Source organism: Macaca thibetana, chromosome 7, assembly GCF_024542745.1.
Source record: "Macaca thibetana thibetana isolate TM-01 chromosome 7, ASM2454274v1, whole genome shotgun sequence".
Classification (NCBI taxonomy): Eukaryota; Metazoa; Chordata; class Mammalia; order Primates; family Cercopithecidae; genus Macaca; species Macaca thibetana.
In genome coordinates, this window is record NC_065584.1 from 33,743,626 (window position 1) to 33,757,970 (window position 14,345).

At 41.7% G+C, this 14,345-nt stretch overlaps 1 protein-coding gene across 5 annotated transcripts in view; it reads right to left on the reverse strand.

The window, feature by feature from the left end:
• The window catches only part of ZNF410 (zinc finger protein 410), a 48,133-nt gene that overhangs the window by 23,024 nt on the left and 10,764 nt on the right, over positions 1–14,345 (reverse strand). For 2 of the 5 annotated variants that reach the window (XR_007727551.1, XM_050798822.1), the window contains exons 4-8: positions 13,886–14,104; positions 12,156–12,347; positions 5,647–5,797; positions 4,676–4,857; positions 61–150 (exon numbers count right to left, since the gene is read on the reverse strand). Coding sequence is in view for 4 of the 5 variants with exons in the window: in XM_050798822.1 (XP_050654779.1) it covers positions 61–150; positions 4,676–4,857; positions 5,647–5,797; positions 12,156–12,347; positions 13,886–14,104 (834 nt within the window). In the remaining variant the exon portion in view is untranslated. Of the gene's footprint in view, positions 1–60; positions 151–4,675; positions 4,858–5,646; positions 5,798–12,155; positions 12,348–13,885; positions 14,105–14,345 lie in introns of those variants that run through there. The other 3 variants (XM_050798825.1, XM_050798824.1, XM_050798823.1) reach the window with 2 other exon arrangements.

Sequence of the window (14,345 nt, forward strand, 5' to 3'; positions counted from 1 at the left end):
AACCCTTTTAGTCTTTTGTCTACTTTTCCTAAAATCTATGAATGGCAAAGGTTCTGATACCTGAGTGAACCACCAGATGTTTTCGGAGACTAGAATACTCAGCAAAGGAACGGCCACATCCTTGGGCTTCACAAAGGAAAGGTTTCTCTCCTAGAGACAGAAAATGAGATAAAGATTCAGTCTTCTGATGAACTGATTACCTGTTACTCTCTTTTCCCACCAACTTTATTCAGAGTCGAATGACTTACCTACTCTGATTTATTTAATTCATGTTATAATTTTAACTGGGCTACCTAGCAAGTGTTGCCTCTCAGTGATCTTTTAGTATACATCCCGCTGACAGCCTTGCCCTTTTCCTTGGAATGGCTGCCTCAAAGCCTATACTTCCTTCTCCCTCCTGGCCCAATAGCTAGAGAGTTGCATTAACCTACCTTCTTCAGTGATTCCCACCCTCTGAGGATATCAAGATTAATACTGAATATGCAGTCAGGACTTTTACCTTACATCAATTTTCTTTATGACTCAGTTTCTAGATCCATCTAAAAGTATAATTTTTTTGGAGATGAAGTCTCACTATGTTTCCCAGGCTGATCTCAAATTCCTGAGCTCAAGCCTGGGCTACAGAGAGAGAGTGAGACCCTGTCTCAAAAAAAAAAAGATGCAGTCTCTATCCTCTAAAAGTCACAGACCAGTGTGAGACAAATGAATTCATTAAAAAAAAAAAAAAGTGCTCCCTTGCAGTAATTTTTGTAAGCAGCTGAATTTGAGTTCATCTAAAAGATGACAAGGATGGAAGGAAATTTCAGGCACAAGGAATAGTGTGTGAGCAAAGCCTTGAAACTGAGAGTGCCAAGGAAAAGTTCAGAAAATGGCAAGTAAGTCTGGCACAGTGACATTACGGGAGCTGAGCTTTCTAGAAGGGATCAGCACTGCTAGATTATACTATTCTTTCAGACTGTACCACACAGTTTAATGTTTGCGATTCTCCAGCGGTAGCTTTTTTCAATGCTTTATTTGTATACTCATCCCTACCCCAGAATGCTAAGTACTCAAAAGTTATTGAAAGAATGAACAATACATTAATATATGTAACAGAACAAATGTCAAGAAAACAGAACATTTTAGTAATTACAAGGTCAAATGTTTCAAAAGATGAACTAAAGAACTAAAAATAAAAAAAGGATTTAGAAAAATATTCTACATAAGAATGTAATGGCATGAAATATTTGCATCAAGCTGGTTAGGGGATATACCTATTTGGAAACTTGAGAGGATGGTTATTTCACTGGGATAAGGGACACAGGAGAAGGAACAGGTTTAAAAGGCAATGCAGCAAAATGGTGAAAAACATGGCCTTTGGGGTCTGTTAATCCAATTCTGACTTCAAATCCTGGCACTACCACTTATTTGTATGGAGAAGGTGTTTAATCTCTTTAAAAATCAGCTTTTCATCTAAAATACGGAGATAATACAATTTCAAAAGTGTTTTGAGGATTAAATGAGATAATACCAGGTAAATATTCAGCATGGTGCCTGGCACATAGTAAGCCCTCATAGTAAGCCACTGAATTAGCAGCTTTACTTTTTTTTTTTTTTTTTTGAGACAGAGTTTTACTCTTGTTGCCCAGTCTGGAGTACAATGGCACGATCTCCATTCACTGCATCCTCTGCCTCCTGGGTTCAAGCGATTCTCCTGCCTCAGCCTCCCTAGTAGCTGGGATTACAGGCATGCGCCACCATGCCCCAGCTAATTTTTGTATTTTTAGTAGAGATGGGATTTCACCATGTTGGTCAGGCTGGTCTGGAACTCCTGACCTCAGATGATCCACTCACCTTGGCCTCCCAAAGTGCTGGGATTACAGGCATGAGCCACTGTACCCAGTCAAAATTGTTCTTTTGAGATGGAGTCTCGCTCTGTCTCCCAGGCTGGAGTGTAGTAGCACAATCTTGGCTCACTGTAACCTCTAACTCCCGGGTTCAAGAAATTCTCCTGCCTCAGCCTCCTGAGTAACTGGGATTACAGGCACCCATCACCATGCCTGGCTAATTGTATTTTTAGTAGAGATGGGGTTTCACTGTGTTGGCCAGGCTGGCCTCAAACTCCTGCCCTCAAGTGATCTGTTCGCCTCAGCCTCCCAAAGCGCTGGGATTACAGGTGTGAGCCACAGTGCCTGACCTGAACTGCAGCTTTAATTACTATCAATACTACTAACAAAGATTTGAGGTCAGTTTTGACATTTGAGATAAACTGAGTTGTCAGCATTTAAATATAAAATCCTTGGAAGAGCTCTGGGATCATATCAGAATTCAAATTCCAGCTCTGCCATTTCCTACCTGCATGATATTGGGCAAGTTACTTCTCTCTCTAATCTTCTGTTCCTTTATCAATAAGTACAGTATCTAAGGCATAAAGTTACCTTAAAGATTAAATGAGGTAATATATATGTGGTTGGTACATATTAAAGTGCCTCAACAAATGCTAACTTTTATTATTATTAATTATTATTGAGATTCAGATCTGTGAGGCATCTAGGGAGAAATAATTAAATTGAGGTCTGAGATTATGACAAGAGAGTGCATAGGCCGGGCACGGTGGCTCAAGCCTGTAATCCCAGCACTTTGGGAGGCCGAGATGGGCGGATCACGAGGTCAGAAGATCAAGACCATCCTGGCTAACACGGTGAAACCCTGTCTCTACTAAGAAATACAAAAAATAGCCAGGCGAGGTGGCAGCGCCTGTAGTCCCAGCTACTCGGGAGGCTGAGGCCGGAGAATGGCGTGAACCTGGGAGGCGGAGCTTGCAGTGAGCTGAGATCCGGCCACTGCACTCCAGCCTGGGCTACAGAGCGAGACTCCGTCTCAAAAAAAAAAAAAAAAAAAAAAAAAAAAAAAAAAGAGAGTGCACTGAGTAAAAGAGAAGGAACGAGAAATTCTGAAACTGGTGAAAAATTCAGAGATTAACAGATAAAAGTCAGAAAGAATTAGAAAGAGAAAAATAAAAAATAAAAAAACGGAAAAATCAGGCCATATTTTGAAGTAAAAGCGTTTTAAGGCTGGGTGTGGTGGTTCACATATGTAATCTCAGCACTTTGGAAGGGCAAGGTCAGCAGATCACTTGAGGTCAGGAGTTCGAGAACAGCCTGGCCAACATGGCAAAACCCGGTCTCTACTAGAAATACAATTGTCTGGGCATGGTAGTGCACACCTGTAATCCCAGCTACTGGGAGGCTGAGGCACGAGAAAAGCTTGAACCCAAGAGGCAGAGGTTGCAGTGAGCTGAGATCACATCACTGCACTCCAGCCTGGGTGACAGAGTAAGACTCTGTCTCAAAAATAAATAAGAAAAAAAGAAAGCTTTTTAAGAAGATGTTCAGTGTTATCAAATGGTACAACAAAGGGCTGGTCCGAAGGTAGTGAGTTATCTCAACTGATGTTCACAGTTATAGATCAAGTGCCTTGTGTTACTTTTTCCCCTCTTCTCACTACCGCATTTGACTAATTTTAAAAAACGGTACAGGCTGGGCACAGTGGCTCACGCCTGTAATCTCAGCACTTTGGGAGGCTGAGACGGGCGGATCACAAGGTCAGGAGATCGAGACCATCCTACCTAACATGGTGAAACCCTGTCTCTACTAAAAACATACACACACACACAAAATTAGCTGGGCGTGGTGGCGGGTGTCTGTAGTCCCAGCTACTGGGGAGGCTGAGGCAGGAGAATGGTGTGAACCTAGAAGGCGGAGCTTGCAGTGAGCCGAGATCTCACCACTGCACTCTAGCCTGGCGACACAGCAAGACTCTGTCTCAAACAAACAAACAAACAAAAAACAAAAAAAAAAGTATGTGTGTGTCTTATATATATATATATGCCTTTTACTTTTAATTTTACATATGCCTTATGTTTTTATACATGCTTTTTATTTTATATATGTCATATATATATATTCACCTTTTAATTTTACCTGCTGTCATTTTACCAATGCAAGAATCAAGAAGAGTCAACGAAAGTGGGGAAGAATAGTTACACATTCTAAGAGTGGTCTGGGTTCAGCAATTATACTTTGGCTAGAGACTAGAACATGCTAGACTAAGTGGCTTGGAAAATCACCCTTAGACTCTTAGACTACGAGTCAAGGAATCTTTATTTTGTTCCTGTGATATTAACATGCTGTGTGACCCAGAATAATTAACTTCTCTATTCTGTTTCTCATGTTGTGAGGCTCTAATGAGAAAGTCAGGGATTGCATCTTATCTTTTGTATTTTTTCCCACCCTGCCCCATTTAGTGCCTAGAACAGGTTCTGCATGATTTGTGTGACTCAATAAATGTTACTGCCCAAAATCTTAACTGCGCAATGTTCAGAAAGATTTGAACACAGACTGATTTTGTCCAGACCTCTCCACATCATTGTTGTCTGAGAAGGTCTTACAACTCTCCCTACAGGTTAGGCTCCTGGAGACAGAAATCAACATCGTCCACTCTAAACACACAGGTAAAAATACAATAAATATTATTATAAGTGCCACAAGTCATTTGAAAAAGAAATCCCATCTTCAGAGTTCTAGCAACAACCCCAGACCTTCATTTCTATTCCCACTTGAGTTTTTCCTAAGGATAGGCAAACATGCAGAGCCAAGGAGTAGACTGCCCAAAGGAATGTTGGTGCTGCACATACCTGTGTGAATGCGCCGGTGGTTCTTCAGGTTTCCAGCTGTAGTAAACTGCTTACCACAGCCAGACTCATGGCATATAAAGGGCTTCTCTCCATTGTGGGTCCTCATGTGTACCTTCAGCCTCTGCAGCACATAGAAGCTTTTCCCACAACCTTCTGCAGGACAGATGAAGGAGCGGTCATTTCTGCAAAAATAATCACATAAGCAAAAATATCTGAAAATACTCTTTGCTAGAGATGACAAGTCAAAGCCCCTATTGACTCTCAAGGCAAACAGTAAGTCCAAAAACTGGATATATCAGAATCAACTGAAGACTTCGTTAAAACTACAGCTGGGTGGTGGCTCACAGCCTGTAATCCCAGCTACTCTGGAGGCTGAGGCAGGAAGATTACTTGAGCCCAGGAGTTTGAGATCAGCTTGGGCAACATAGCGAGACGTTGTCTCAAAAAAATTTTTTTTTTAATTAGCCAGGTGTGGTGGTGCAAGTCTGTAATCCCAGCTGAGGCTGAGGTAGGAAGATGACTTGAGCACAGGAGTTTGAGACTGCAGTGAGCTATGATGGCGCCACTGTACTCCAGCCTGGGTGAGATCCTGTCTCTTTAAAAAAAAAAAAAAATCAAACAAAAAACTACAGATGCCTAGCACCACCCCTTAAACTGATTTCATAGGTTCAAGGTAGGGGCCCATGCTTACTTGTTACTTTTAAGTTCTCAAAGGAAATATGTTTTATAATAAAATTTGAGAACTCTTAGTTTAACGTCTTTAGGTCCCAAATGTCTTATTAAATATTTATCAAGAATGAGATAAATGAGACAATGCAAATCTTTCTGTTAAAGAAAAAAAGACATCTTAACCAGAAGTTAACTGGAGTCCCTACTTTCCTGTAATCTATCAACCTGAGGGACAAGCTCCTCTGAAAGAATCAACTTTTGCATCAACATATATCCAAATATGAGATCTCAGATTTGCTCACCGATGAGTCTTGAGGTGGTATTTAAAGTGAGCTGGCCATACAAATGTCCGGTCACAGCCTTCAACTGTACACTTGAGCTTCTTTTCCACTTGAGGAAGGGGCCCAGAATCTTTTGGTTGCCCATCACCAGAACCAAGGTGGACATTTTCTCCTGTAACAGAGTCACATATTTGTAATCCAGGAAAGGACCCTACTCAATACTTAGGCTCAAACAGTAAAGCTCCTATGTTTTCCTCCTAGAGATCATGAATCAGATATCTATCTTCATCTTCCTCAGTTCTCCGTGTACACACTTAACAGCAGAAACTGGGCCAGGCGTGGTGCTCACACCTATAATCCCAAGCACTTGGGAAGCCAAGCTGGGGGGACTGCTTGAGCCCAGGAGTTCCGAGACTAGCATGGGCAATGTGGTGAAACCGTATCTTTACAAAACACAAACAAACAAACAAAAATTAACCAGGCATGGTGGCACAGGCCTCTAGTTGAGGCTCCAAGGCTAAGGCAGGAAGATCACTTAAGCCTGGGAGGTTGATGCTATAGTGAGCCGTGACTGCACCACTGTACTCCAGCCTGGGTGACAGAGCAAGAATCTGTCAATAAATAAATAAATAAATATAACAAAACAATAGAAATGCAAGTGTTCTACATATTTATTCCCTTACTCCAGGAAAAACTACCAAAAACTATCATGCTTTGTTTCACAAGACTAGGCCTCTTTGACAAATTTAAGAGATATCCAAAATAGTTTGCTATTAGAAATCTTAGAAAGCAGAATTAAACCCACTTTGCATTACAGTTTGGTGAGAAGCAGGGATAGCAACACTATCCCTGAGTAGTATGCTACAAAGATGACAAAGTTCTGAGTAGTTAAAAACACTGTATTTTGCTTGTGTCCAGGAGGCGGAGGCTGCAGTGAGCCAAGATTGCACCACTGCACTCCAGTCTGGGCAACAGAGTAAGACCCTGTTTCAAAAACAAACAAACAAAAAATCCCACTGTATTTTAAGGAGAAACAGTCATTCTGGTTCAGTGTGGGCTTTGACAGATAGCCATTTTTAGATTTCCATCTTCTGAAATGAATTTGGCCATTTCCTGTCATTCTGGAAACTAAGCACCACCTTCCAATTTCCTGTACCACTCTTCTTTAGTTATAAAATACTTAAGGAATACAAAATTTAAATTTCTAACCACATTTTAAAAAGTAAGAGAAAATATCTACTGCAGTTTTGTTCAACAGAATAAAGAGAGGTGAGGAGTACAAAGTGCCTCCCTTAAATGTAAACAAAATCAGTTAAAAATTTTTATATAAATTCCAAATTAGTAGGTGGTGGTCCTTTTCTTTCACTTTCTTCAAGAAATACTTGAACATCAATAGAGAAAAAAATTAATAGTCATTTAATTCTGCTATGAGCATATGCAGGCAGTGTATCTTTCCACTATATATACCTTAGCAATAAGATTTATATCTCCAAATTTCCCCCTCAATAGCCAAAAGTAGAATATATATGTTGTACCTATCACAACCCCTAGAACCTGATGGCTAATCAAAGGCAGTTTCTGTCCCATCTATTAATCTTCTCCTTGCTATACTTTACCAAATACTAGTCATAAAGCTGATTGCTCCAAGGTCAGAGCAGAACCTAGGATGCTTCCTGCTAGTTACTATTAACTTTTTCTTTAATATTGCCCCAAGATTTTTAAAAATGTACTTACCTGAAAAATATCTACACATATAGCACAAAAATACATATGCCATGAAGGAATCTTCCCACCAACCCCAGAACTCCAGCTAACTGATTTCTAATGAAAGGTCTGTTAAACATCATGCTTTTTTCTTTTACATTTTTTTGTTTTTGTTTTTGAGACAGGGTCTCATTCTGTTGCCCAGGCTGGAATCCAGTGGCATGATCTCAGTTCACTGCAACCTCGACCTCCCCAGCTCGGGAGATCTTCCCACGTCAGCCTCCCAAGTAGCTGGGACTAGAGTCAGGTGTGCACCACCACACCTGGTTAATTTTTTTTTTTTTTTTTTTTTTTTTTTGTAGAGATGGGGTTTTGCCACGTTGCCCAGGCTGGTCTCCTGAGCTCAACAGATCCACCTGCCTCGGCCACCCAGTGTTGAGATTACAGGCGTGAACCACTGCATCGGCCAAAAACATCATGCTAATACAGTGATTAAAATCAGTGATAGTAGGGGCTTTCTGGATTCAGTTTTATAGATATAAGAAGAATATTAATATAATCATAAAATAGGAAAAATGAATACATAGAATAAGGAAAGGCTAAGAAATTATTGAAACTCCTCCTGCTCAACAATGAAGATTATCAATATATGCTCAAAGAAATATAAGGCAAATTTTTCCCTAAAAAAAAAAAAATCCCTCAGAAAAGAGTGCATTTGAGTTCTACCATGTTGGCCAGGCTGGTCTTGAACTCCTGACCTCCAGTGATCCGCCCACCTTGGCCTCCCAAAGTGCTGGGATTACAGTGTGAGCCACTGCGCCTGGCTGCCATATGGTTTCTGTTACAACTACTCAGCTTTGCCATAGTAGCAGCCTTAGACAATTTGTAAGTAATGTGGATGCCTATGTTCTAAAACTTTAATTATAAAAACAGGTGCGGGCCGGGCACGGTGGCTAACGCCTGTAATCCCAGCACTTTGGGAGGCCGAGGCGGGCCGATCATGAGATCATGAGATGGAGACCATCCTGGCTAACACAGTGAAACCCCGTCTTTACTAAAAATACAAAAAATTAGCTGGGCGTGGTGGTGGGCACCTGTAGTCCCAGCTGCTCGGGAGGCTGAGGCAGGAGAATGGCATGAACCTGGGACGCAGAGCTTGCAGTGAGCCAAGATCACACCACTGCACTCCAGCCTGGGCGACAGAGCCTGGGCGACAGAGGGAGACTCCGTCTCAAAAAAAGAAAAAAAACAAAAAACCGGTGGGGATTTGGCCCAAAGGCCTTTGCTGACCTAATATACAACATCTTACGCAAACTTAAAATGTTTCTGTATTTCAAACAACTTAGATTATAAATGAAGATAATGTGCTCTGAAAATCTATGCTAGAGGACTCACAAACTGACTTCAGTGTTGACAATGACAAAGATATTTATGTTAAAAATGCACTAAAATATTGAATAAAATCACTTCATTACATGTTAGTGCAAGGGTGTCCAATATTTTGGCTTCCTTGAGCCAAAATTCTTCTTTCACTGAAAGAAGAAATGTCTTGGGCCACACATAAAATATACTAATACTGGCCAGGCGCGGTGGCTCATGCCTTAATCTCAGCACTTTGGGAGGCCAAGGCAGGCAGATCACGAGGTCAGGAGATTGAGACCATCCTGGCTAACATGGTGAAACCCTGTCTCTACTAAAAAGACAAAAAAAATTAGCCGGGTGTGGTGGCAGGCACCTGTAGTCCCAGCTACTTGGGAGGCTGAGGCAGGAGAATGGCACGAACCCGGGAGGCGGAGATTGCAGTGAGCCGAGACTGCACCACTGCACTCCAGCCTGGGCAACAGAGCAAGACTCCGTCTCAAAAAAAAAAAAAAAAAAAAAACAAAAACAAAAACTAATACTAACGACAGCTGGTGAGCTTTAAAAAAAAAAACAACTCATAATGTTTTAAGAAAGTTTACAAATTTGTGTTGGGCTGCATTCAAAGGCATCCTGGGCTACATGTGGCCCACAGGCCTGAGTTGGACAAGCTTGTGTTAGTGGGTAAAAGCAATATAGATATATTTCATATGATTCAAATGTTTATGTGGGAGCAGGTGCAGTGGCTCACACCTGTAATCCCAGCACTGTGAGAGGCCGAGGCAGGCAGATCACCTTGGGTCAGGAATTTGAGACCAGCCATGGCCAACATGGTGAAACCCTGTGTCTACTAAAAATACAAAAATTAGCTGGGCATGGTGGCATGCACATGTAGTCCCAGCTACTCGGGAGGCTGAGGCAGAGAATCACTTGAGCCCAGGAGGTGGAGTTTGCAGTGAGCACTGCAGTGAGCAGATTGCACTGCTGCACTCCAGCCTGGGCGACAGAGAGAGACTCGGTCTCAAAAAAATAAATTAATTAAAAAAATGAGTATGTATAACCAAGATCATAAAGTTTCCAAATAGCAACCTATAATGTTAATTTTATCTACATGCCTAAAGGTTTACATAACTAAGTTAGGGGGGGAAAAAAAGGCTTTTAGGGAATTACCTTGTTGGAAAATAAAAGACTGTCTTATATTTGGGGTGATTTTTGTTTTGGGGAGACCGAGTTTCGCTCCTGTTGCCCAGGCTGGAGTGCAGCGGTGCGATCTCAACTCACTGTAATCTCCGCTTCCCGGGTTCAAGCAATTCTCCTGTCTCAGCCTTCCTAAGTAGCTGGGATTACAGGCATGCGCCACCATGCCCAGCTAATTTTGTATTTTTAGTAGAGACGGGGTTTCTCAACATTTGTCAGGCTGGTCTCAAACTCCTGACCTCAGATGATCCGCCCACCTCAGCCTCCCAAAGTGCTGGGATTACAGGCGTAAGCCACCATGCCCAGCCTATTTGGGGTGATTTATATTCGGGCATACAAGGTAGTTGTTAAGATAGTAAGGCAACATATTTTGAGAGTAAGAAAAACATCCACACAATGCTTTGCTGATTCTAACATTTCCCAGATAGAATGTTACGTAATCTCCATAACAAGTCAATCAGGCAAGCTGCCTGATCTTCATGTTCAGATCATAAGAAAATTGAAGCTAAGGGAGGTTAAACTGCCCAAAGCAGGGAACTAATAAATGATGATCCCAGGCCTGGATCCCAAGCCCCCAGATTCTAAATTGCAAGCTCCCCTCCCTACACCACTTCTCATTGGCAAATATGGCACTATTTCTTCAATGTAAGAGGAAATGCTGAAGGTTTCAGCATCCAGAGATTGGCACATACATCTCAGGAAGAATCTGAACTTTAAGGGTCCTACCAAAATGGTAAAATGAACCATTCTAAGTAGCACTATGGTAGTCATAAACAGAACTAAGTATTTTGAAAACGAACAGAGGCCGGGCGCGGTGGCTCACGCCTGTAATCCCTGCACTTTGGGAGGCCGAGGCAGGCGGATCACGAGGTCAGTAGATCGAGACCATCCTGGCTAACACGGTGAAACCCCGTCTCTACTAAAATACAAAAAATTAGCCGGGCACGGTGGCGGGCGCCTGTAGTCCCAGCTACTCCGGAGGCTGAGGCAGGAGAATGGCGCGAACCCGGGAGGTGGAGCTTGCAGTGAGCTGAGATGGTGCCACTGCACTCCAGCCTGGGCGACAGAGTGAAGACTCCGCCTCAAAAAAAAAAAAAAAAAAAAAAAAGAAAACGAACAGAAGTTTAAAGTTTGGCTGAGCATGGTTGCTCACACCTATAATCCCAGCACTTAGGGAGCCAGAGGGAGGAGGAGAACCTGAGTCCAGGAGTTTGAGACCTGCCTGGGCAACAGAGCAAAACCCCATTCTCCACAAAAAGGGAAAAAACAGAAGACAAAAAAAAAATTTAATGTTTCAAAATATTCATAGGGAACTCTAGTTCTCTATTAGAAACTTTAACTTTTATTTTCATTTGAATGGTAATCAAAAAATAATAATAAGCATATACTAAATAATCTGCATAAACTCCAAACAGCTGTGTACTAAGTGCTTAAGCTTAGTTTGTGATAATGATAGCATTAAACCATGTAGTATTGAGTTGTCACAGGTTAATGAGAAAACACAGAGGCAGACATAAAAAAGAATTCATGACATGCTACATAAGCAAAGATTCTGCAGTGGTCCGAATAGAGCCGTGGTTCTCAAGCTTTAACATGTATCAGAACCAAGTTTTTGACTCAGTAGGTCTGGCATGGGCCTGAGAGTTTGCATTTCTCAGTTCCCATGTGACATCAATGAACCAGTGACAATGCTTTGAAAATTACTAGAACAGAGAAAAGTGGCACAGAGTAATTAGTACAGGCATGCTGAACTGAAAAAGAAAAAGCATTAAAACCATCATAGCTAATTGTTAAACTGCCAGGAGCAGCAATTCAGTTTCAGCAAAACATAATCCTCTGCCGCAATGACTTAATGTTATTTTTATTTTCATGGGTTTGGTAGTTTTATTCCTATTAACTGATAAAACTTTTGATTTCATGAGGGTGTAAGAGCTCTAAGTATATGAAGTTTACACAGAATTGATGTTTGTGCGTATTTAAGAGACATTACAATAAAAACAATTCAAACCCCAGAATGTATATTATTTTTTCTTTAAAAGGGGCTCTGTACATTTTTAAAGTTGAGAATTCAGAATACTAGTTGGTTTTGGACACAAATCTAGTATGGCCAAGTTATTTTACAGAAAATAAAATTTAAACAATTTACAGATTTCTAGCTTTCTGCTCTCATCAATAAAATAACTTGAATTATATACAACTCAAACCAGCCACTGCATTACCAAAATCTCTTTGCACAGAATAGCGGCAAGGAAAATGCCAACAGGCCTCACCATTGCTGCTGGTTTTTGCATTCTTTGCCAGTTGTGCACGAGTAGCAGCAATCAAACTGTCATGGGCCAACTCTTGAACCCGGAGGAACCATGGAATGCTACTGTCTGTGCTCTCACTGGAGAGGAAATCATTCCCTGAATCTTCTGCCTCATCCTGTACAAACACTAAGTGCTCAGCTGAAGAGCCCAGACCTGGAAGAAACAAAATATATGAAAAGTTAGCAACCAAGCAAGCCTTTTATTTGCCCTGGCTCAGAAACTCTCCATGTCCCCCCACCTTTTTTTTTTTTGAGACGGAGTCTCGCTCTGTCACCTAGGCTGGAGTGCAGTGGCACGATTTCGGCTTACCACAACCTCTGCTTCCCAGGTTCAAGCAATTCTCCTGCCTCAGCCGCCTGAGTAGCTGGGATTACAGGCATGTGCCACCATGCCCAGCTAATTTTTGTATTTTTAGTAGAGACAGGGTTTCACCACGTGGGTCAGGCTGGTCGTGAACTCCTGACCTTGTAATCCGCCCACCTCGGCCTCCCAAAGTACTGGGATTACAGGCGTGAGCCACTGCGCCTGGCCCAGAAACTCTCCATGTCCTAAATAAGCTATTCCTGACCTTCGCCTTTTACCTCAAACTTCTCATTGAAAAGTAGGCTATCACCTTTCTACCTTTAGTCTACAGGCTTGTCGTTACCTTGCCTCCTCTAATTTCAGAGGCAAAGCTGTCTTTCTTGGTCAACCAGACTAACCCCCATCTACAGTATTTCATTCTCATTCTTCAATTATCCCCTCATATATACTTCTGTTATCTCCTCTCTCCCATCTGCAACCAGTTTCCTATCAGCCAGCATTTCCTTAGAGTCTTTAAATATGTCCTAACTCAAGTCTCTCACCCTTATTTTTTAAAAGAAGTAGAAAACCCCAAGTACTTCTCTAGCTATTACCTTCTTCCCTGTTCCTTTAAAGTCAAGTTTCTTGAACAAGTGTACCTTCTAACTTGTGTATCTACTGTCTTACCTCCCATCCACTCCCCATCTCTTTAACCCTGGCCTCTACCTTAGCTACCACAGTAACAACTGCTCTTGCTAGGGTCACCAGACACACACTTCTCACTAATAAGCCCATCATGTAGCATTTGGCATGATTTAGTGTATTTTCTGCCTTAAAACTTCTTCCTCCCTTGGCTTCCCCGCTACCAGTCTCTCCAGTTCTCTTCATCCCCTTCCAGCTGCTCCTTCCTGTTCTTCTGTTGTCCTCTTAAATGTTTTTTTCCCAGGGTCCCAGACTTGCCTTCTTTTCTGTTTATGCTTCAGACTTCTCTTGAATCAAAGAATCCACACTCATTGTTTCATACATTTCCTGAATGCTGATAAGCACCAAAACAGACCTTTCTAGAACTCTGGATTCCTGTTTCTAACTCTCTAAAGGACATGTCCTCCTGAATGTACCTCCAAAATCTCAAAATAAATAGGCATAAATTGGAACTAATCATCCTCCCCCAAGCCTTGCTCTTCCTGTTCGATCTCAGTAAATGGCACTACATAATTTCCCAAACAAGATGGGTCATACTAGAGTCCTCCCTCTCCCTCTACATATTCAAATGGTCACCAGACACACCAATTCTCCAAAATAATAAAATAATAAAGCTTCTTTCTATTTTAAGTATGACTAAGTAAAATATGCCCCACCCCTAATTTTTTTCTTAGGCATTAGCAGAGCTCAAGAAAAGGAAAGAATACCTGCTCTTGTTAGGTTAAGAAGAATAAAAGAAGTGCTATCACTTGGCTGTAGATCTTGCAACAAGCTAGAAGACTCTGAAGTGGACAAAAACTCCGGGGATTTCTGTACAGTCTGAGCTCTCGTCTCCTCTCCGTCTGGACCTACATTCACCCGAAGGCTTCTTAAAACAGCTGAGGAAGGGACCTCCTTGGAGGAGTTAGAATGATTTGTAGTATCATCTAGTAAAGGGAAAATATCACAGCTTTATGTAACACCTATCTCCAGGGGCTCACCATTTTGATACACAGCACCCAACATCTCTTGGAAGCTAACATCCTTATAGGAGCAGACAGCATTCTCATTATACAAATAAAAACTCCGTCTCACAGAAGAACAGAGAGATGGCTTTATGTTCTAAAGGCAGTCAGCCAAAATGTGAGGAACAGAATTCTCTGTCACTTGGCAGTAATGGTTGGTGAA